Here is a 24,453-nt window from a genome sequence, read left to right as displayed (position 1 = left end):
TACAAATTGTTGCATGTGGCATAGAAAGGGTAGAAACCAAAGTTGACTGTTTGGAGGCTTTCACACTCTCCGAATTTAAAGAAACAAACAAAAGCATTGAATTAGTTAACGGACATGTCAAAAACATGGAAGTAGTCGTTTTAAATGAATTAGTGAACCGAAAAGATGAGTTAAAAATGTTGCAGGAACTCATTTTTTCAGAAAAAGAATTGGTAGGGGAAAGATTGAAATAAAATTCTGAAGTTGTTTCTGATAAGATATCTCGTATTGACGAGAAAGTAGAAAGTGTAACAATAGAACTGCAAACAGTCAGCTCTGAAGTTTCAAAATTGCAAAATAATATAATGTCAAATTTTGATTCAAACCAGATGTTTGTGCGTAGTTGAAACAATGTTAGTTTAAAATGTTACCCAGGTGATGCGAAATTGCATCCAGTTGACTTTGTGCATCAGTGCAAAGACAGTTTCCAACCTAACATGCCAGAGTCTGCTAAAGTTAAATTTGCGAAACGTTTTTTGGATGGTGAAGCCCTTACATGGGCGAGCCAAAACACTGATACAAATACTACATCTTTTGCCGATTTTGAACGCCAATTCTTGGCAAAGTTTTGGTTGGAAAACAAACAGACAAGAATAAAATCCGAATTTCTTAACGGTAGCAAATATCACACAGGTCTTGCAATTAGCATGCGAGAATTTTGTGAAAAACAATTAGGGACATTGTCACATTTGAGCAAACCTTTGGACGAACTGATACAGATTGACGCACTGAAACGGCGCCCACCACACCGTTTTCAGTGGGGACTGGTATATGGACCAGATGACAGTGTTTACGAATTTTTACATTATGTAGACAAAATTGACTGTGCATGGCAGAATGATGACAGACAGTACAATCAAATCCTCAGAAACACTCACAATAGGAATGGGGGGTCACAACAATATAATGGACACTTCTCATAGGAACATACAAGTGGGTTACCATACATTTCTTGTGTGTGATAACATATGAGACGGCAAATTTTCCACACAGTTACCAAAGAATGGAGAGCAGAATCAACATGAACAATAGTAACAGTCAACCATGTTTTCCCACCTTCAACAGCAACATCTGTTCAACAAAATCAATATGTTATAATGGTACAGCCTCCCTTAGGACTCATATGAAATGTCCGATAACACCTTTTTTTTATATGCATCCAGAACGTTATCGGACAATTCAGTGCTTCCTAAGGCCTTGTATGTGTGTCTTTATATATATAATTCTGTTCTATTTGATAAAAAAAAACCTTGATATTCATTGCAAAAGCATATGGAATGTTCTGGAAGGACGTGCTTTGTCATAATTATCGGTGGACTGTTATCATTGATAAAATTATGTACATATACTAAATTAAGTAACTAATCAAGAGATTGAAGTAATTAGACCTTAGAAATAAATAACTAGAGACTGAAGAAATGTTAGCATGAAAAATCAATGTTTCTAATTAACAAAATGGTAATCTAAAAATCCAGAAGACCTCACTATCTGAAACAGCTCAAAAGTTATTACCAAGCAATGTATTTTCATTTGTTATTTATTTTTATGTCTTCCTCTATAACTAATATTCTTTGTAATTACATTTCTCATTAACTCTCCAATTGTTTACATCTCACGCTTTTCCGATTTCCAGAATTTGAGGCCTTATTTGTGCATTTTATGTATATAATCAGATAAAGCACGAGCTCTGTGCTACCATTGAATATTAGTAACTAAATCCAAACTGTAATTAATTACATAACTAAAATAATACAAAAGACATTATTGTAATTAAAGTTCAGAATGATTTTCTTATGGAAAACTAAAGATATTACTACAAAAGATTGTCACTGAATATTCTATTTTATACCTTATTCGGCTGTAACATCAGTTTATTTACATTTTGTAAATTTTAATTGTAACATCAAAATTGTACAAAATTAATAATGCTCTATTTTGGAAGTTACTGTTAAAATTCTATATAAAGCAATGCATTGAGTGATCAGTTTTGAAGTTACTTTTGGAAGTCAAAGATATCAGTGAAGTTTGTCCATGTTTTGTTTACATGATGAGTGTACAGTTTGGATGTCAATTAATGTGAATTAATTTTGTGAAGCATGAAAATTTCGCATTCATTCATCAATCAACCAGCCAGAAGAAACTTAAGTAACATTCAACATGAATCATTACAATGTCCACCATGAAACACTGATGGATCACACAGAACATCAATCACCTAAGCCACATGAACATTCATACTGTAGTCAGTCAGGACATACAAACCTGTCTTGTATGTATACTTATCCAAACATGGAATAAAATCACACATTACAGATCTTCTCAAACACTTGAGTTCAGTAACATTAGTTCTACATGTCATTGCAAATTTGGTGATGAAAGTTTTATAAAATTAGTTTGTTTTGTATACTTCCATTCATCGAGGTCATATGGAATAATTTTTTGAGGCAATTTCACACACAGATACAAAGTATTAATTGCACAGACACAAAGTATTAATTGCATGGAAAATGCGCTGTAAATCTAATTTTCATCACTGAACTATCACACATGCAGTTAAATGCACTTACAATATTATATCAAGGTAACACATGTAGTTAAGGAGATATTAAATCATAAACAATGAGAGGAGAGAAAAACTGTGAATATGTTTAAATTTATTACTTCTTTGCTACCTACTCCATTCACAATGTATTTTGCAGACAGTATCCAGATGGGCCATTGAATGTACCTACACAATTAAATCATTGTAAGATGCATAGCTCAAGAGATATGACATGACAAATACTGAGATGTGTGAAAAAATGTTGCAACATTTATGAAGTTTTAATACATTTATTCCCTACTGCTAAGACATTCCTACAGTTGAGTCAACTTAAAGAAACCCCAAACAAATGGCAGTGCTTTTGACAGCTTTCAACACCAAAGCACAAATGGCTGTAGGTGAAAATGATTGCTATCTACAGAGCTATGGAGAGACTTTGCCATACAGATATTTACAAAATTGTGTTGTAGACATGAAAGCAGCTGCTCACAGCATACAGAAATAGTCTGGGATATTACACTCCAAACACAGTTAATTTTTTGCTTTTGTTTGCATATGTGTGTGTTTTTGTGTGTGCATGTGTCCAAGACAGAGATAGGGAGAAAGAGAAGAGTTATGCATAGACAGGTAGAATGAATGAAGTGAAACATGGAAAGAAGGGTATTTAATTTTAGAGGGTGGTAATAGGCAGTATTGTGGCAAAGAGTGACACAGTGATGTGTATTCATTTAGCACTTTCTTTCCTTGGGCTATTGGTTATAGCATTTGATAGTTATCTACAATCAATTACGAAAACTCCAAAATTAAACAAAGTGCTCTTGCATCGTCAAGAAGTAGTGTGTTTAGTAACTCCTGTAAAATAAATAATGACAGCTTCAAGGAAGTTTTAAGTATTGGAAAGCATGCAGATACAAGACAAGATTTTATTTCTATCTGATAGTCATGGATGACCATGTGCTAGTTTATTAAATCAGACACTTCCACCAAGATATTTTGTGACATCCGTTGTCAAGACAAATGCACAGTTGAAATATGTTGTTGATAACCTTGAAGAAAAGGTAAAGGATTTCAGTAAATCTGACTGTGTTATTGCTCTGGCTGGAACAAATGATACAGAATCAGATATCAAGGATTACCAATGGACTGTGAACATGCTACTCACAAAATATACGAACACTAAAGAGATTCTGTGTACAATACCCTATAGATTTGACAGGGTGGACTGGAATGAAAAAATATACAAAATGAACTCATTCTTGATGGAATATATTGCCCAGTACAGTCATGCTAAGGTACTGGATGTAAATCTGTTTTTAAGGAGGACTGATTATACATAGCATGGGCTACATTTGGTGTTGAAAGGGAAGGAAAAACTATGCAGGAATCTCCATTATTCAGCCATGATTAAGCCCACCACACCATCACTGATCTCTGTTAACTGCTTGCAACAGACAGATCAGTCGCTCAACGAAACTGTATGCTCACAATATGGGAAAATAACAGAAGATGAAACCAAAAAATTAACAGTAAATATGCATCCTATGGAATGAACAAGTGACAAGGAAGCAACACAGTATACGAAAATGACAGAAGAATAAACTAAAAAGTTAACAGTAAATATGCCTTCAGCGGAATGAACAAATGGCAGGGAACCAGCACAGAAGACAATATCCCCATGTAAAAAGACTGAGGAGGAAGCCATACGAGAGTGGACAGAAGTTAAAAACAACAGATCACGATGAAGCACCAGGCAGAAGTTAGCACCCAAACAACATATGAACAATTTTTTTATGGCCAAATCCTCTGCAGAAGAAAAAAAACCAAGAAGAAGTCCAGGACCCCCAGGAGGTAAAAATCAGGTCAGAAACGAAAAGACTAGAGCCTACTCTTCAAACAACTAACCAGGCAAGAAACATACCTCTCATAGAATTTATATCATAATGTACAGGGCATAACCAGTAAGCTATATGAGATAGAGGTCCATTTGAATGGTTCATTGAAGGAGATTTCTATCGTGTGTATAATTGAACACTGGCTGCAAGAAATACAAAAATGTGCAATTGGGATTTTAGACCTCTAGTTGGTGAACAGCTTTTGCAGGGAAACATCCAGAGGGGGTGGAACATGTATATATGTAAGAATAGGTATTAAATAAAAGGAAATTAGGTTTTAAAAAGTCTGCTGTATTGAAAAAGATTTTGAATATTGTTTATGTGAACTAATATATAGTAAAATTATAATTGCATGTATATATAGGTTCCCATCTGACAATTTTGAACTGCTCTCTGAAAATTTGGAAAATCTTCTGAACTATCTAAATAGTCAGTCAAAATACATAATTGTGGCTGGAGATTTCAATATTAATTTCAAGGACAACTGTAAAAAACGGCAAAAACTTGTTAATCTACTAAAAACATAGAATATGGACATATGTGTAGAAGATATCACCAGATATGGCAGCAAAAGTGAAAGTACTATAGACCAAATATTAACTGACAAATCAAAATGTGGCTTTAAATCTGAGGTACTGGATACAGGTTTCTCTGATCATCGAGCAGTTAAATTGACTTGAGAGAAATCTCATGAGAAAAGTGACAACAGGAGATATATTGAGAGATGATTGATTAATTAATTAAGGTCTTTAATCTAATGTTAAAAAATGCAAACTGGGACTTGGAAAGCAATAGTTCTGTAGATATAAAATTCAACAGGTTCTTGTCAAATTATAAATGCTGCTGGGATATTTCAGTCCCTCTGAAGAGAATGAAAAATAAAAATAAAAAAATCAAATTCGTGGAAAACAAGTCCCATAGTGCTCAGAGCCATTTTTGAAGGAACAAAAGTAGGACCAATGTAAAATTCACATTATCGAATAGCCAAATTCAGCAAAACAACCACATAAAATTGTTTGGATTATGGTTGGATGAGCACCTAAGATGGGAAAAACATATAGAAACACTTAACAAAAAAATTAAGCAAGTACTGTTACATATTAAAAGTGCTTAAAGATTGCTGCAATTCTGAAACAGTGTTAAGTGCTTATTATGCACACATGCATAGTCTACTGAAGTATGGAATAGTGTTCGGGGGAAATACCTCTTTTGCAAAGCAGTCTTTTAAACTCCGAAAGAAAGCTGGAAGATTAATAAGTGATGTTGCTTGCAGAGCACCATGTAGATATCTTTAAGGAATTAAAAATCATGACTTTACCATCTATATTTATATATGAAAGCAAATGCTTCATTAAAAACCATCAAGTTTCAGCTTTGAATAGTGAGAGCCACAATTATCAAACAAGGAACAGGGATGATTATCATAGAGATGTGCACAGAAAATCAATATATCAGGAAAGTGCTGTTTACAAACCAAAAATTCTGTACAGTGCATTGCCAGATAGCATAAAAAATACCAAACAGTTATACATTCAGAAAAGAACTAAAAAACCTACTAATAAACAACAGCTTCTACAGAATTAACAAAGACCTGGAATTTTGCTCAAATCTGTAGGTATTCCTCAAAATCTCTTAACAAAAATTCGTAATTATCAAGCATTCCTAGATAAAAGCAAACTTCTTTCATCAATGTATGTACGTAATTATGCACCTAGCTTTTGTGCTGTATGTTACTATGCCTAGTTAACCAAAGTACTGGTATTTAATAGTTTATTAAAATCAACCAAAGGGTTTCGTAAGCTTTTATTCTATCTGTATGTGCATAAGCAGAATAATATTTTTGTTATAAAGATGTGTTGGACCCAATGATAAGATTTTGTACATGATGTAAATATGTAATATTTTATAGTGTTCTGTACTTTTACAAGTCCAATATCATGAATGTGATAATACGGGTGCTTAATAAATAAATGATAAAATTACTACCTGAGGGGGACTGTTGACCTCAGAAGTTAAGTCCCATAGTGCTCAGAGCCATTTCAACCATTTACTAACTGAGTTGAAGCCTCTATCATATAAACATGACATAGACAGGAGTGGACTAAAAATGAAATTTGGCTTCATGAATAATAGGGAAAATAATGTGTTGTAAACCAATAAAAAACACAAAAAAGAAGCAAAGCATAAAAGAATATGAAAAGAGGCCAAGAATGATGTGGAACAATTAAGGAAGGTCTGTGAAGGCAAAGCAGATGAGCTGATACGAACGGAAAGGTAAAGGTAAGATTACGATGACGTAACACATTTTACAGTGATCAGAAAATTTACTGCCACTGTTATAAATTTCCTACAAATTTGAAGTTATCAATTATTTTTTGAACAACTGCACGTGGCTTTAACGATATGAGATTAATTTTTATTCATGTCCTACTATGTCAGAATTAATTTAATAGACAAATAAGAGCATTTTTTCTCTTTCCCCACTTCATACACTAACAGTGTAAGTATACATTATTGCTTTTTTCTCAAGAGACTTTCTCATTATAGCATAAAATAGAACATGCTAGCTTGCTAAACACTGAAGTGATCCAGATCCGTACTGAAACTACACACCAAACTAATGATGGATGGGTGGTCTGGGTGAACCCAACATGGGTGTTTTGTTGTTTATTTTGTCGGAAGCTGATCACCATCTATAAACCATCTCAGGTTGCCCAGGTTGACTTGGTGCCATTACATTCTTCTTCATTTCCAATAGAATAGAATAGAATATTATTATTCGCCTTTCAATATTTTTCATACAATTGGCTTTGTCAAAGTTGAAAATTGAGTACAGGCAAGCACAATAAACACTTACATACACAGAATTATTTAGCTTATTTAAGAACTGAAAACATTTCTTTATCACTTATTAAAAGCTTATATTATAATGAGTATTTCCTAGGAATTCTTCAATTGTATAGAATTCACTGCATTTTAACCAATTTTGCAATACACTCTTGAATTTATTAAATGGGGCTGTACGAGCTGAGTATGGTAACTTATTAAAAATTTTTATGCCCAAATGTTTATGGTTATTATGGACAACATCTAGCCTCGAGAAAGGAAAATCGAACAAGTGACTATTTCTGGTATTGTGTGTGTGTACATCAATCTCATGCTGAATTTGTCCAGATTTTCTTCAGCATACATTAAACAGTTATATATGTACATGCTACGTACTGTCATTACACTGAGGTATTTAAAGTGGTTTCTGCAGGAATCTCTGGGTGCTAATCCTAGTATACATTTGATGGGCTTCTTTTGCCATCTGAAAATAAATTTAGCCCGTGAGGAATTACCCCAGAGCAAAATTCCATACTCCAGATGGGAATGGAAGAAAGTAAAATATGAATGAAGTAATAGTTGTTTGCTCACACTGTTTCTCAATTTGTACAGTAAAAAAAGTACATTGGCTAGTTTGCTGCACAGGTGATTTGTGTGTTCTCCCCAGGAGAGTTTTTGGTCTATGTGCAATCCAAGTAGTTTCACTGCTTTATTTTTACTTTTTGTAGCTTTTAGATTAAAATTTATTTCTTCTGTTTTCGTATTGTTTATGCACAGTTCATTGGCCTGACACCAGTGACTAGTCATTTGCATTATTTCTCTGTTGTTATCCAGCACAGTTTGTAAATTGTCACTTGAGGTTATTAGTGTTATATCATCAGTCTACAGTATATTCTTACGTGGTATATAATTCAAGAAATTGTTAATATAGGCAATGAACAGGAAAGGCCCAAGAACCAAGCCTTGGGGTATTGCTCTTTTTATAGGGAGTCTTGCTGATCTCTGTTTATTTGCATATACAAGCTGTAACCTATTGCTTAAATAAGATTTGAATAAGGTGAGTGGTTTATCTTCAATGCCACAGTATTCTAACTATTTAATGATTATGTCATGAGACACTGAATCAAATGTTTTGCTTAAATCAATAAGTGTTCCAGATATATGCAGCCTCTTTTCATATGCTTCATATACATTGTTCACCAAAGCTTCATTTGCTTTTACAGTTGATAGGTTAGACCTATCAGTTTGGATTCCGTAGAAATGTTGGAACACGTGAGGCAATACTAACCTTACGACTTATCTTAGAAGAAAGATTAAGAAAAGGCAAACCTACGTTTCTAGCATTTGTAGACTTAGAGAAAGCTTTTGACAACGTTAACTGGAATACTCTCTTTCAAATTCTGAAGGTGGCAGGGGTAAAATACGAGGAGCGAAAGGCTATTTACAATTTGTACAGAAACCAGATGGCAGTTATAAGAGTCGAGGGGCATGAAAGGGAAGCAGTGGTTGGGAAAGGAGTGAGACAGGGTTGTAGCCTCTCCCCGATGTTATTCAATCTGTATATTGAGCAAGCAGTAAAGGAAACAAAAGAAAAATTCAGAGTAGGTATTAAAATTCATGGAGAAGAAGTAAAAACTTTGAGGTTCGCCAATGACATTGTAATTCTGTCAGAGACAGCAAAGGACTTGGAAGAGCAGTTGAACGGAATGGACAGTGTCTTGAAAGGAGGATACAAGATGAACATCAACAAAAGCAAAATGAGGATAATGGAATGTAGTCAAATTAAATCGGGTGATGCTGAGGGGATTAGATTAGGAAATGAGACACTTAAAGTAGTAAAGGAGTTTTGCTATTTAGGGAGTAAAATAACTGATGATGGTCGAAGTAGAGAGGATATAAAATGTAGACTGGCAATGGCAAGGAAATCGTTTCTGAAGAAGAGAAATTTGTTAACATCGAGTATAGATTTAAGTGTCAGGAAGTCGTTTCTGAAAGTATTTGTTTGGAGTGTAGCCATGTATGGAAGTGAAACATGGACGATAAATAGTTTGGACAAGAAGAGAATAGAAGCTTTCGAAATGTGGTGCTACAGAAGAATGCTGAAGATAAGGTGGGTAGATCACATAACTAATGAGGAGGTATTGAATAGGATTGGGGAGAAGAGAAGTTTGTGGCACAGCTTGACTAGAAGAAGGGATCAGTTGGTAGGACGTGTTTTGAGGCATCAAGGGATCACAAATTTAGCATTGGAGGGCAGCGTGGAGGGTAAAAATCGTAGAGGGAGACCAAGAGATGAATACACTAAGCAGATTCAGAAGGATGTAGGTTGCAGTAGGTACTGGGAGATGAAGAAGCTTGCACAGGATAGAGTAGCATGGAGAGCTGCATCAAACCAGTCTCAGGACTGAGGACCACAACAACAACAACAGGTTAGACCTGAATCCGAATTGCTGTTCATTTCATAATTTGTTGCTTTCATGCATATGCATGCAATTTTCTATTACTTTGGATATGATTGGTACTATTGATATGGGTCTGTAGTTGTTTGGGAGGTTTTTATCACCTTTTTTATACATAGGTTGTGTAACTGTGAGCTTAAGACATTCTGGAAATATTCCTTAATCTAGTACTCTGTTTGACAGTGAGAGAAGTGGCATTTTGATTTCCTTTGCTATACGTTTATGATGAAATTACTGAGTCCATAATAGTCTTCTGTTTTGGAATTGCTTAGTTTGTTTATTGATTTGCAAATGTCTTTTAGGGTGATAGGGGTCCAAGTAAATTTCTCACTAGTCTGTTTTGTATGGATTTAGGGTGATAGGGGTCCAAATAAATTTCTCACTAGTCTGTTTTGTATGGATGAGTAGTGCTTCTGCATCTATGGTAGAATTATTGAGTGGAGTGGTAGTGGCACTATTCACAAAACAATCATTGAGTGTATCATGGTCTATATGGATGTTGTTTTCTTTATTGACGTTATTAATTTCCTGTTTTATGACATTCCAGGCAGCTTTACATGTATTTTTGGAATTCAAAATGTATTCATCATTTGCATTGCACTTAGCCCCTTTTATTTCTGATTTGTAAAATGTTCTTATATTTATGTAATTTGCCTTGTCTTGGTCACTTTTATTAGACTTATCCTTCAGAATTAGAAGTAGTATCCTAAGTTTATTAAGTTTTGGAGTGTACCACTTGTTAGTAGGACATTGCTTATGTGTATTATTAGGATGATGTCTTTTTGTTACAGTGGGGCACATCTTTTCTACAATGTGCTTAATTTCTGTGAGGAAAATAGTAAAGCATTTATCAGTTGCCTTATTATTATTAATTTTATGAGACCAATCAATTTCCTGTAACTCATTAATCATGTTGTTTACATTGGATTCTCCTAGAAGTCTATATGTCACTTGTCTTTCTTTAGTGTTGAGTTTTGAATTTTCTATTCGAAGCCATAGTCCTGTATGATCTGATATTCCTAATTCTATTATGTCACATTCAAGAATATCATTATATATATTACTAATTATGTTATCAATACATGCATTCTGTCTGGTGGGCTTTTCATTAAGACAATAATAGTTCAATGACTTCAAAGAATTAACCATATAGATAACATTTTTCTTCTTTGCCCTTATATCTATGTAAATATCACCTACAATTATAATTTTATGTTGTTTATATTTGGACAACTGCAAAATTAGTGTGTTAATTTTTTCTATAAATATTATTACATCAGATCTTGGAGTTTGATTAACTGACACAATTACAATTTTTTGTGCATGTATTACCATACCGGCTACTTCAAATATGCCAATCTAAATCTAATTTGCTTTTTAACGTAGATTGAGACTCCATGTTAAAGTGCAACAACTGACAGTGGCTACACGTAGAACAATGGAGGCATTGATACCTATGGGGAGATGTAGCCTTGCATCTAGTCTGAGATACTGCAGAAATTAAGATCTGTAACAAGAAGAGCCATGAAACTATACTACAACAGTATGACCCGAGAAGAAAGAGTCTGAAGGTTGCATAGATACTGGTATTTTAGAGAATGTTTTAAGGAAGAGTTATCCAAACAAAAATGGTACCATGGAAGCAATTTGTGAAGCCTAACTTAGAAATCAATACCTTTGGAGTACTATATAATACAGTTTGTGAGGAAATATGATTACCAGCAGTCTTATTCATGCTCAAAACGAATAATGGGACGGTAACAGAAAGCTGGGAGCAGTCTCCTACTTACCTAGTTCCTTAAGTGACTTGTACAATGAGTGCCTCTTCCAAGGAAGGGCCCTTGACCTGTGGAAGAATGCTGAAGTGATAAAGGGTCCATTGATACCAGAATCCTACAGATCAATTTGTCTTTTGAATGTTCTTGACAAGATACTTGAAAAACTATTATGCAAGAAATTAAAAGATCATGGGATGAGCCCTCACCAGTCTGGATTAAGAAGAGGCATATCAAGTGAAGGTGCAATTTATAAGGTGATTCTGCTAGCAACAGATACTCATTCTGCATACATTCTAGTGACGATTGATATAGCTGCTACTTTTGATAACCTATGGTGGCTATCTTTCCTTGGTTACCTTAGGCAGTTAGAATATAATGTGACGCACCATGAACTTGAGGGCTGGTGTTGAAGTCATTAGCACCTCACAAAGCAAAGTACCTCCTGCTAAAATCATCTTACTCAACTCACTGCAGTTGATGCATATTTCTATGCTACATATAGCCCTGCATGAGGTGAAATTCATGAGTTTTGTGCCGCCGTACAGGTAAGTGATGTAGACTGCAATAAAACTCAGTTTAGTTCAGGAAACTTGTTTAATACATGTATTAGTGTGTTTTTCAAGTTTACAATTAAACATTTCACTTCTCTTTGTGGATTACTCCTGAAAAATTTAAAGGAACATAAAGTAGAGTTACGACTGTATTTTTGCATACATTGTAGCACAGTAAAACTTGGAGACACTCATTTAATTGTTCTGTTCCATTCCAGCAAGTTAAGAAAAGCGTATCTCTTTGTCGTTTAACTCTTTATTTTTCAAAACACAGCATAAATTTTAAGTTCCGGTATCTGGAAACTTTGCACATACGGTAGCAGCTTTGTTTACATACAGTTGCGACTAGGCATAATTTTTGTAAACGTGTTTTTCTTCCTTTTTTTCGGTAATATAACTTATTGTCACTAAAGTAAGTTTGTTTACATATGATTGAGACTAGACCTAAACTTTCAAAAATGTATTTTCTTGTTTTTCAGTAATTTAATATACTTATTCTCAGTAAAGCAAGATTTTTACCATGAGTGAACAGAGCCTGACATGCGGTAGAATTATTAGCTCTGGGGTTTGGTGTGATGGCTGCAGTATTTTTTCCATTGGGGTGACTGTAGCAGCATGGGAAATGGGGAAGTGGATCAGACTCATCAGTGGTTCTGTAGGATATGCAGTAAAGATAGGAAAATAGTGGAACAGGAGGGGAAAACTGCTGCCCTTCAGGCACAGTTAGAGAAGATCTGAACAGGTTAAGGAGGAAGAAGGGTAAAGAGAGGTGGGAAGTGGCAACAGATAACAGGAGGAACAGAACAAGAACTTTTTCAGACAGCTTTGTGGTGAATGTGAAGAATAAGTTTGACCTGTTGCTTCAGTTAGAAACTGATGAGCCTCAGACAGAAGTAGGTGTAGAAGGGGCACAACAAATTTTCAGTAGAAAACTGAATAAGAATGTAGGGAAGTCAGCAAAGAGAAAGAAAGTTTTGTTGTTAGGTAGTTCACGTGCTAGAGGTGTAGGCCAAGTTTTGCAGGACCAGTTAGGATCAGAATACCATGTCACGAATTTTTTTAAACCTAGTGCTGGTCTGGGTCAGGTGACAGAGGATTTAGGTTCACTCTGTAAAGATTTTACCAAGGAAGACACCATGGTTATTGTGGGGAACTATACCATTGGGAGAGTTAATTTGGAGTTGGAATGGCTACTTGGGTCAGGTGCGGGGTCACATATTGGCTTGCTTCCTGTTGATTCTCTCAGTAGGTGGGATTATACTAGACATGACCTACACCTCAACAGGAAAGGGAGAGATAAACTGGCTGGGCTAATAGCAGGAAATGTAAGGGGCGGGGGGGGGGGGGGGGGAGGCACTGCCATGAGCGGTAGTATACCAGCGGTCATAGGTGTTGGAACAGCACCTTTTTTAGGTTGGTTGGTTTGGGGGATTAAAGGGACCAGACTGCTACGGTCATTGGTCTCCCTTTTTTAGGATAGGTAGGACAGAACAAAGTCAAGTTTTGAGAGAAGTAAAGATTGAAACAAACCTTCAGTTTGAGAAAGAAATCAAACAGCATAATCCTTGCACATTGGATCAGTGAACACAGCTGTTGGTTAAAAATTTACAGCAATCAGCAGAAATTTTATTTCCACCCGATTTCATCTCGGTAAATGTGAAATGCCAATTATCTTTAGTGCATCAAAATATTCGAGGGCTTAGAAGTAAAATTAATGAACTACTTATGTGCATTGATGAATCAGAGTCATCTAACCCAGTTGATATAATCTGCCTCTGGACAGCATGTCAACACTGGTATAGATATGTTAAACCTTACGGAATTTAAGTTAGCCTCTTACTTCTGTAGACAAAATATGCAGAAAGGAGGAGTTGCCACATTTGTTAAAAACAGTTTTAAATTTAAGAATATTGCCATTAATAAATTTTGCTTAGAGCAGCACTTAGAACCATGTGCAACAGAGACAGAATTTCATAATAGGTCCTTTCTAATAGTAGCCATATACAGAGCAACTTCAGGAAATGTCAACCTGTTTATAAATGGTCTTAAAGATTTATTACCTCATCTAAAATTAAGATACAAAGAACTAGTGGATGAAGGTGATTTTAATACAGATGTCCTGCAAAACAATGTCAGTGAACAGTTACTGAAATCAGTTACATTGTCATTCAATTTAATTTCTACTGTAAATTTCCCAACTAGGGTATACAAATGTTCTAAGACTGCCATTGATAACATCTTTACAGACAATTCTAGGCAACTAAGCCACATTACAAAACCAGTAGTAAATGGGCTATCTGACCATGACATGCAACACCTAACATTAAATTTTGAAAATTGTCAGGATAAAAAATCTATCAGAACTGAGTACAGAAGGCCAATAAAACAGTCAAAAACTGATAAATTTAGGAGATTGCTCAAAGAAATTAATTGGATGGACGTTTACAGCATCCAAGACACAAATGGAAAATACAAAACATTTATTAATAAAGTTAGCACCTTATTTGAAAATTGTTTTCCCCTGAAGGTAACTCAAATTAAGCAGAAGTCTAATAAGAAACTATGGATCACACAAGGGATAAAGATATTGTGTGAGACAAAAAGGAAACTCTATCTGATGTGTAGGGACAATTTTGATACTAGCATTATAGCTCATTAGAAAAATTACTGCAAAATATTGAAGAAGGTTATCCAGAAATCTAAACACCTGCATTATGAGAAGAAGATAAATACATTCAGAAATAAAATAATAACAGTATGGGATATAGTTAAGCCAGAGACAGGTAGGACCAGAAATGAGGAGGAACAAATAGATCTAAAAAAAATGAAACCCTGGTAACGAACGCATGTTGCGTTGCAAACCATTTAAACAAGTATTTTGTCTCTGTTACTGATAGCATGGGGTTGTCAGGTTCAGTAAATAATGCAATGGAATATCTGAGACCAGTGCAAACAAGCAATCTCAGTAAAATGAAATTGACACTTACTTCACCCAAAGAAATAGAATCCATCATAAAGTCCTCAAAATAAAATCATTCTAGTGGTTATGATAACATATCAACAAAGTTAATAAAAGAGTGTTCATGTGAGCTTAGTCATATTTGTGTAATCAATCCCTTAGCACAGGAACATTCCCGGACTGGCTTAAACATGCTGGAGTCATATCTCTCCACAAGAAAGGGGACAAAGAAATGTCATCAAATTACCGGCCTATCTCACTTTTGCCAGCTTTTTCAAAAATCTTTGAAAAGCTTATGTTCAAGCATCTACTTAAGCACCTTAGTGAAAATAACATACTGTCAAAGTCACAGTTTGGGTTTCTTAAGGGTTCTGATATTGAGAAGGCTATTTACACTTACAGTGAAAATGTCCTTAATTCACTAGACAACAAATTAGAGGCAACTGGCATATTCTGTGACCTGTCAAAGGCTTTTGACTGTGTGAATCACAGCATTCTTTTAAGTAAATTAAAATATTATGGCATCACTGTTAGTGCTGCAAAGTGGTTTCAGTTATATCTTACTAATAGAAAACACAGAGTGTCATTATGTAACACTTCAGCAGTAGGCAATCAGACATCATCTGACAGGGAAGAAATTACATGTGGTGTTTCCCAAGGTCCCATACTAGGTCCACATACATTATGTATGTTAATGACCTGTCATCTGTTACGTTACCAGATACCAAGTTTGTCTTATTTGCAGATGATACAAACATTGCAACAAATAGTAAAATTGGCCCAAACTCTTTGCCTTTACAAATGTCTGCTTGTGTCTGTGTATGTGCGGATGGATATGTGTGTGTGTGCGCGATTGTATACCTGTCCTTTTTTCCTTTTTCCCCCCTAAGGTAAGTCTTTCCGCTCCTGGGATTGGAATGACTCCTTACACTCTCCCTTAAAACCCACATCCTTTCGTCTTTCCCTCTCCTTCCCTCTTTCCTGATGAGGCAACAGTTTGTTGCGAAAGCTTGAATTTTGTGTGTATGTTTGTGTTTGTTTGTGTGTGTATCGACCTGCCAGCACTTTCGTTCAGTAAGTCACATCATCTGTGTTTTTAGATAAATCAAATATAAATTTAGAAAGGGCAGCTAATCAAATTTTTACTGACATTAATTAGTGGTTCATAGCCCATTCACTGTCATTAAACTTTGAAAAGACCCACTTTATGCAATTCAGAACTTCCAAGAGATTTCCTTCTAGTGTGTGTATAAAATATGATGACATGGAAATAGGAGACGTTGAGAGTGTAAAATTCTTGGGATTACAACTTGATAATAAATTCACTTGGGAGCAACATACTAACGAACTGCTAAAGTGCCTAAACAAGTCTGTGTTTGCAATGCGAATGATGGCAGACATAAGAGATATAAATATACAAAAAAACGCTTATTTTGCTTATTTTCACTCCATTATGTCATATGGTATCATATTTTGGAGTAACTTCACAAAACGAGAAAAAATTTTTAGTTGGGTTGTTTGGAGAAAGAGACCAAACATCGAGGTCATCAGTCTCATCAGATTAGGGAAGAAGGGGAAAGGAAGTTGGCCGTGCCCTTTCAGAGGAACCATCCCGGCATTTACCTGGAGCGATTTAGGGAAATCACAGAAAACCTAAATCAGGATGGCCGGACGCGGGATTGAACCGTCGTCCTCCCAAATGCGAGTCCAGTGAAAAATTTTTTGTGTACAAAAGTGTATAATAAGAGTAATGTGTAGTGTAAATCCAAGAACATCATGTCGAAACCTATTCAAAGAATTGGGCATTCGAACCACAGCTTCTCAGTATATTTATTCCTTAATGAAGTTTGTTGTAAATAATTCGCCTCTTTTTCCAACTAACTGCTTAGTACACAGAATCAATACTAGGAATAAGAACAATATACATAAAGATTTAAAATCACTTACTCTTGCCCAGAAAGGAGTCCAGTACTCAGCAACGCATATTTTCAATAAGTTACCAGCAACCATTAAGAGTTTAGTTTCAGACAAGGGACAATTTGAACATAATTTAAAAGAATTTTTGGTGGCCAACTCCTTCTATTCCATCCATGAATTTGTGAATGATGCATGTATGGAAAGCAGATGTAAGTCTTAAGTCTGTAAATAGTGGAAGTTTAATTTTAAATCTTGTACATAATTTGACTGTTCTTAACTGAGGATAATTGAAATGAAGAATTTACTTTAATTTTTGACAATACTTGGTTGTAATAGCCAAGTAACTAGCTCTTGTGTGAATGATAGATTTAATGAAAGTAGATGTAGGTATTAAATCTGTAAATATTAGAAGTTTAATTTTAATTCATGTACATAATTTTACTGTTTATTGACTGAGGATCATTAAAATTAGTGAAACTCAAGTTTTCCTAATTACATTTATCTAATGTGTTTATCTGACGTGTTCCACACCCAGGAGGATCCTCTCTTTTCTGGGTCTATGGAATGAATAATTAATCTAATCTACTCTAACCTAATCTGCTGCCAAGTTACATGTGGCTGCATTCTCCTTACGATTCCTCAGCAATGTACCTCTACCTTCCATCATCATTTAGAATTTTTTCTATCAGTCAGACGTGACTTCTCCATCAATTCTTGTCATGTTACAAGCTCTAGCCTTTACATCACATAACCATATAAATTTTTTCCTGGTTTTCATCTGTAACAGCCATTTTCTGGTAGCATTCTCATAGTAATTTATTTACAATGAGCTCATTATCAGTCCTCCGTCAGTATTAAATATTGTCACACCATAATGTTTCATGTGTTGAAGGTGGTTACAAGTATTAGTTAGGGGGGGGGGGTGGAGGGGGGGGGGGAGGGAAGAAATGAAACCAATACATTGTCACTAACCTGTAATATGGCCTCTACTATTGTGACTGTCTTGCCTGTACCTGGTGGGCCAAACACCACATATGGAGATGGGAAGAAAGAACCAGACACTATGTGGCTTACTGCTGTTTTCTGTTCTTCATTTGTTTCAATCAAACGATTGAACCAAGACCTGAAACAAAAAAATTCTTTAACATATCACAGTAGGAAGTATTAACACAATCTGCTCCGTCCTAGTGTGTTCCCACTGGAATGGGGTCAACCTTTTTGGTCAATTCTTGTTATTTGTAAAACAGGATAGACTGTGGAAACAGAATAAAGGAATTAAATCAAATAACATTACAGACTGCACAAGAACAGCTGCATATTAAAAATTTACTTAAACATGAAAAGGGCCTATGGTATGATGTAATTTTTTTCATCATGTAATACTGGCTGATGAAGTAGAAGTGTTGTGATGACATATTTTGCTCTTGTGCAGGCAGCAGAACTTAATGCTCAACACTGTTACTGTTATATACCATTTAAGGTAGAAATCTTCTGAGACATTATTATTATTATTATATATTTCAGCTTCAGGTCACACAAGTTGTATCATTAGCTGTTTTGACTTATTACCAAGTCTTCATCAGAAGATCTGTCTAGCAGCGAAGTATTAGGAAACTAAATTAGATATGAAATAAGCTTCTTTGCACAACTATATGCACTTGAAGAAGTTACATAGCAGTTCTTCAACTGAATAGCCCAGGAGAGGCATTTACAATATAAACATATCTGCACTATCAGTACTGGAAATTAAAAACTATGATTAACTATGTGGTATTATGAACTTTTTCAATTGCAAATATAAGATTACTGGTATTCACAATAAAAAATTGATAGTTTATGCTGATATTAAATATTCTGAATATTTTTACTCATAATTGTATATGTTACTTAAAAGGTATCAAATGTGTGCTATTATGTAGTTAACTGTAGATTTCAGTTCCAACAATCAGAATGCAAATAAATATACATTATGAGCACCTTTCCGGGCCTGTTCAGTCAAAGAATTAATATGTAATTTATTCAAGTGCATATAGTTATGTAAAAACGTTTATTTGATTTGTAATTTCTTTTCCTTGTACATTACCACCCCTCTTCTCATTTTTTAAGCATTTCTTCTGATGGCAACTTAGCAAAAAGGCAAAACAAGTAATATTACGTAAACTGAAGGCAGAGGGGGAAGAAAGAAAAAGAAAGAGAAGAGACCAATGATATCAGCTACATTGTGACTTTATCCCGAATCAGCGGCAATAAATGAAAATATGTGCCAGAACGGGACTCCAATCCAGGATCTCCTGCTTACTAGGCAGTTGTTTTAACCACTGTGTTACTCGGACACAGTGTTTATCATAGATGCATGGACTATCTTTGCACCAACCATCCACAGTTCCTATCCAAGTACTCTATGTTCACTAATTTTAGATTCCTGCTAGGGATCAAACATAAATGTGCATCCACACATTCATTGCCTATTGAGGTGAATCCATTTTATGAATGTGTAGTGTCTGTTTTTTTGGACATATCTGAATGATGGTTTCATATAAAACCAGTAACCATACCAACTGTGTGTCCTACAGTTGAAATACACAATAAAAATATTTAGAAGACAGTCACATTTCCTTAAGCTAATTATGGCTGATCTGTGTACTTCTGAGATATGTTTTATGTATGACAGCAATATATGTGAACCAAGCTGGCTGCATCCTGAGCAGAAGTGGACCCCTAAAGAAACCAGAAAATCCTAGCCACGACAAAGTACTGGGACATAGTCATCCAGAAGCAGTGCAGCATCACTTATGGACAGTTAGGTTACATCACTTCCAAGAAACATATGTCAATGAAACTCATACATCACTTTATATCAGGGGTGTCGACGCTTTTAGTTTATGTTGGCCACACACAATATACTTAGGGTGACCAGATTTCAGAGAGAATAAACCAGGGCATTTGTGTTTATACTTTACACCCAACTTCATTACTACACTTATGCTTACTTTACTTGCTATTCATTGTGATATTTTGAAATCGAATATAGGCCTATGATGATGCAACTGCTGAAAAACCCATAGCAGGGGAACATAGCCTGTTAGATCAGTTGGCCTACCTGTTTGGATACAAATAAATAACACGAGCGATATATTCTTTGCTGTGATGACAATGGCCTTATTTGTCCATAGGTCAAATAATACAGAATGTCTTTTAGATGCAAACTTGAGAGAGAATGATTAATCATCTTGTTGACTCATTACTAAGGCCTACGCACAATTACAGAATTAAACATAGAGTAAACATGAACATCGAAATCGTTATAAAATAAGTGGAAATAGCACAGTTTATAGACAAAACATAATGCTCCTGGTGGCCAGCATGGAACTAATGTGACAGCGTGAAATTGAACACTTTTGGCATGACACAAGCATGAAAACTCTCGCGCACTACACTTTACGGAACTGCTGGCCACTGTCACTAGAGCAGCCACCTTGGAAGAAACAGAACGCATCCAGGGAGTGTGTCAGGAAGCGGATGTGTTGACCAGACTTTGTGGTGTGCTGGTCCCCTGGAGCTGACATCATGACCAGTCAGGTGCAGGAATTGCTGTTGCTGGACCACGTGCTGGTGCAGGAGTTGCCGTGGCTGGACCAAGTACTGCACAAGCCTGTGTATATCAAGCGTCAGTGGGGGATGGCTCATTGAAGACATCTGATAGCTTGATGCTGTCTATTGTAATATTAGTTTGCTTGCCTCTGACCAGCATGTCCAGGGTGTGATCTCCCCTCTTGACGACTCGATGCTGCCGATTGTACAGTGGCTGTAGGGCTGGTTTTATGCCATCAGTATGCAACATGATGTGTGTGCGTGTACTGGGGTCTTTTTGGACAAATGTGGCAACAATTTATTCCTGGATGGCTGTGAAGGTCAGATCTTGAGATGATCTATAAGGTAACTGACAAAGGTAGATGGGTCTGTATCAGGCTGCAGAGCCACATCTACAAATTCACCAGGCAGTCATAGCGAAATTCCGTACAACAGTTCTGCAGAGGAACCATCCAGATCAAGTTTGTACATTTTCCGTAAACCAAACAGAACCATTGGCAGAGATTCTGTCCACCCGGTGGTGTGACACATTAGAGCTACTTTTTGTGCTCAGTGTGAAGGCTCTATCATTCCATTGCTGGCCGGGTAGTAGCTGGTTGTTTTGTGATGACTCATGCCACAGAAAGCTGCCAGGTTGGCAAACAATTCCGATTTACACTGCTTGCCACGATATGTTCTAATGTGAAGAGGACAGCCAAAAAGTGATACACTGTTTAGCACGAAAGCATGCTTGAAAGTTTCCGTGCAGGCACTTTCCACAAGTGCCACTTCTGGTCAATGGCTCAATCGGTCAATAACTGTTAGCAGGCACCATTTCCAATTTGAAGACAGTAGTGGTCCCACGTTTTCTGTGTGCACATGAGTGAAATGTGTGGTAGTGTTGGGGAAGTTGCCAATTGGCGCATATACATATCGGCTAACCTTGTAATGCTAACATTGTAAGCAGCATGATGTCCACTTATGACAATCTTCTTCATTCCTGGCCACATGAAATGACATGTGGTGTGGTGTAATACAGATCGTGTGCTGGCATGACACAGGTTGCATGAAGATTCAAAAGCATTCTTCTGAAATCTTGATGGTAAAAGCAGATGTGGTTTTGCTGTTGATGGCCCTGCAGCCATAATTATGTTGGAAACCTTTCCACATTAATCACCTGAGTACAAATGACAGCTCTTTTATACCTTGTGTACATGATACTACTGCCATTTGCTAATGTGCATAATAGCTATCCCATGACTTTTGTCGCTCCAGCGTAGTACTACTGTTTGAAGTAGAGGCTGTTTTAGTTAATAAAATGGCTCTGAGCACTATGGGATTTAACATCTTAGGACATCAGTCATCTAGAACTTAGAACTAGTTAAACCTAACTAACCTAAGGACATCACACACATCCAAGCCCGAGGCAGGATTTGAACCTGCGACCATAGCAATCGCGCGGTTCCAGACTGACGCGCCCAGAACCGCATTGCCACTGCGGCTGGCTTTAGTTAATACTAACACTCTATGATTAACAGTCTCTCAGTACAAGCTTACCGGATTCCTGCATCTGATGAATAGCTGTATTCATTTGGAAACATGAGCCAGCTCATTTCATGATTTTCCATCAACATCAGCGCACGGTGTTCCAATCGCAGAGGATACCGATTAACGCTAAATGAAATACTCAGCTTCAGGTTTTCTACAAATTTTTTCAAAAACCTGAAAAACATAGAATTTTCTTCATACAAATAAAATGAAGAGATAGTGCATATTAGCTGTATGCCTATAAATAACTATAACTACGAATATCACTTTGAAAACAATACATTTTACTGCGGCACCAAAATCCTCAAACTACAATGTTAGTAATAGTGCATACAACACATGCTAATTCCGACAAGAGAGAAAGAAAGAGAATGGGAGAGAGAAAGAGAGAGGGAATCAGTATGTGTTAGTTGTGTGCCCTTCAGTCTCAAGACTGGTTAGACACAGCACTGCACAGAAGCGTATCCTGTGCAGGATACATCTCTGCATAACTACTGCAACCTGCACCCTTAGAACCTGCTCACTGTAGTTACGCCTTGGCTTATCTCTACAATTTTTACCTCTCCTATCTTCTCCCCCCCACCCCCCCCCCCCCCCCACCCCTTTCCAGGCTCCACCACTTCTCCTCATAACCAAATTGACTATTGCTCAGTGCCTCTGGATATGTCCCATCAACCAAAACCTTCTTTTTATCATATTGTTTCATATTACTACTTAAACAGAAACCAGATGGTAGAATAAGAGTTGTGAGGCATGAATAGGAAGAAGTCTTTGAGAAGGGAGTGATACAGGGTCATGTTAGTCAATCTGTACATTAAGCAAGCAGTAATGCAAACCAAAGAAAAACTTGGGCAAAGAAATTATAGTTCAGGGTGAAGAAATAAAAACTTTGAGGTTTGTCGATGATATTGTAATCCTGTCAGAGAATACAGTGAAGTGAAACAGGTGCTGTATCATTGTAAGAGGTACAGAGGGAGTAAGTGTGCTGGTTCCCTGCTGTCAGTGCCACGTCATCCTAACGCAACTGTGCTTAACATACAAAGGACTGCACCGTAATCTAAGAGTGAAATTAACAATTAAAATACTTGTTTCAAACTTTGTGTCAGTGTATGCTTCAGTATATTAATGTTAACATTGTAGAGTCTCAGAATGATCAAATGAATAAGATAGCAAAAACATACAATCTTAAGGAAAAAATAAACAGCGCTGAATAAGACTACATAGCTAAAAATAGTTCAGAATACGCCAATGAATGTCATAACTAAAAATTGCTGTCACAATCGAAAGTTACAAGTCTCAACTTGATCAATACAATATTTTGGTCAGAATCGGCATTTTTACAAAAAACTGAAGTTGCTAAATATTAGACTCAGAAAGATGATAATTCATATGTAGCCTCAGTTTCATATAAAAATATTAAATAGGGGGCACCAATATGCTACCACCAGTAATTTTCAACTTTCAACAAATCTGGAACGAAAAGTCCTTATTCATGGTATATTAAGTATCATTTGTATTCGTAATAGAACATTCTAATTACAGCACTCAATTATGTTCCTGCGATAATACAACTGTACCAAATTTCAAGACTGTATTGCAAATAACAATGATTACAAGGAATCTTAAAAGAGGCAATTCAGAGGTCATGTTCTACTGTTGACTCTGTTCTAAGAATTGTAGCCGGTAAAGCTTAAATGCGTGGGAGCTAAAACATTTTTCAGTAACTACTGCAAACTTAACTCTATTTATATAACAGTTAAAAATATAGTACAACATTAAAAACAGAGATATTAATCAATATGTGTCTGAGATAGGGGCCATTTACATGCTGCTATCTGGCCTAGGGAGATTGTAACTGATCTCACAACTGTGCCAGACACTTGTGTTGTATAGGTATAGCCAACTGCAGCGCCGTCTTCTTCCTGTTTACATATCTCTGTATTTGAATATGTATGTCTATACCAGTTTCTTTGGCGCTTCAGTGTATAAATTTGTATTATCCACAATTAATTACTATTCTCATCAATGCAAGTAGATTAGCAACTGTTATAATTTCTTGTTGTTATACTTTACAGAAGCAGTTCTGCAGTGTCTGTTTCTGCCAGTTAAAGTATAATTTGACTCATACCACATCACTGAACCTTGGTTAGATTTACAGAACATTAACGAACAATCACGTAACAACAGCCAAAGATTTAACAATGAAAACAGTACTTACTGTTCACGGAAACCTAAGTACACTTCCTGCTCTCTGACCTCATGCACTATTCCCTCATACTGAATATAAGGCTCTCCAATTATCGTAACTAATATTCGGTCATTCTTCATCAATGATGGACGTCTTTCAAACAACCCTGGAACCTAAAAACAAT

The 24,453-nt window shown here is 36.1% G+C and overlaps 1 protein-coding gene across 3 annotated transcripts in view; it reads right to left on the bottom strand.

Annotated features, from left to right (window-relative positions):
• The window catches only part of LOC126198992 (putative helicase mov-10-B.1), a 418,198-nt gene that overhangs the window by 162,514 nt on the left and 231,231 nt on the right, over nucleotides 1–24,453 (bottom strand). For all 3 annotated transcript variants that reach the window (XM_049935664.1, XM_049935663.1, XM_049935665.1), the window contains 3 exons: nucleotides 24,300–24,442; nucleotides 22,091–22,255; nucleotides 17,936–18,086 (listed from right to left, as the gene is read on the bottom strand). In XM_049935664.1, the coding sequence (XP_049791621.1) occupies nucleotides 17,936–18,086; nucleotides 22,091–22,255; nucleotides 24,300–24,442 (459 nt within the window). The remainder of the gene's footprint in view (nucleotides 1–17,935; nucleotides 18,087–22,090; nucleotides 22,256–24,299; nucleotides 24,443–24,453) is intronic.

Source organism: Schistocerca nitens, chromosome 8, assembly GCF_023898315.1.
Source record: "Schistocerca nitens isolate TAMUIC-IGC-003100 chromosome 8, iqSchNite1.1, whole genome shotgun sequence".
Lineage (NCBI taxonomy): Eukaryota > Metazoa > Arthropoda > Insecta > Orthoptera > Acrididae > Schistocerca > Schistocerca nitens.
The sequence above is the reverse complement of the archived record's forward strand: the minus strand, read 5'-3'. Positions and strand labels throughout refer to the sequence as shown.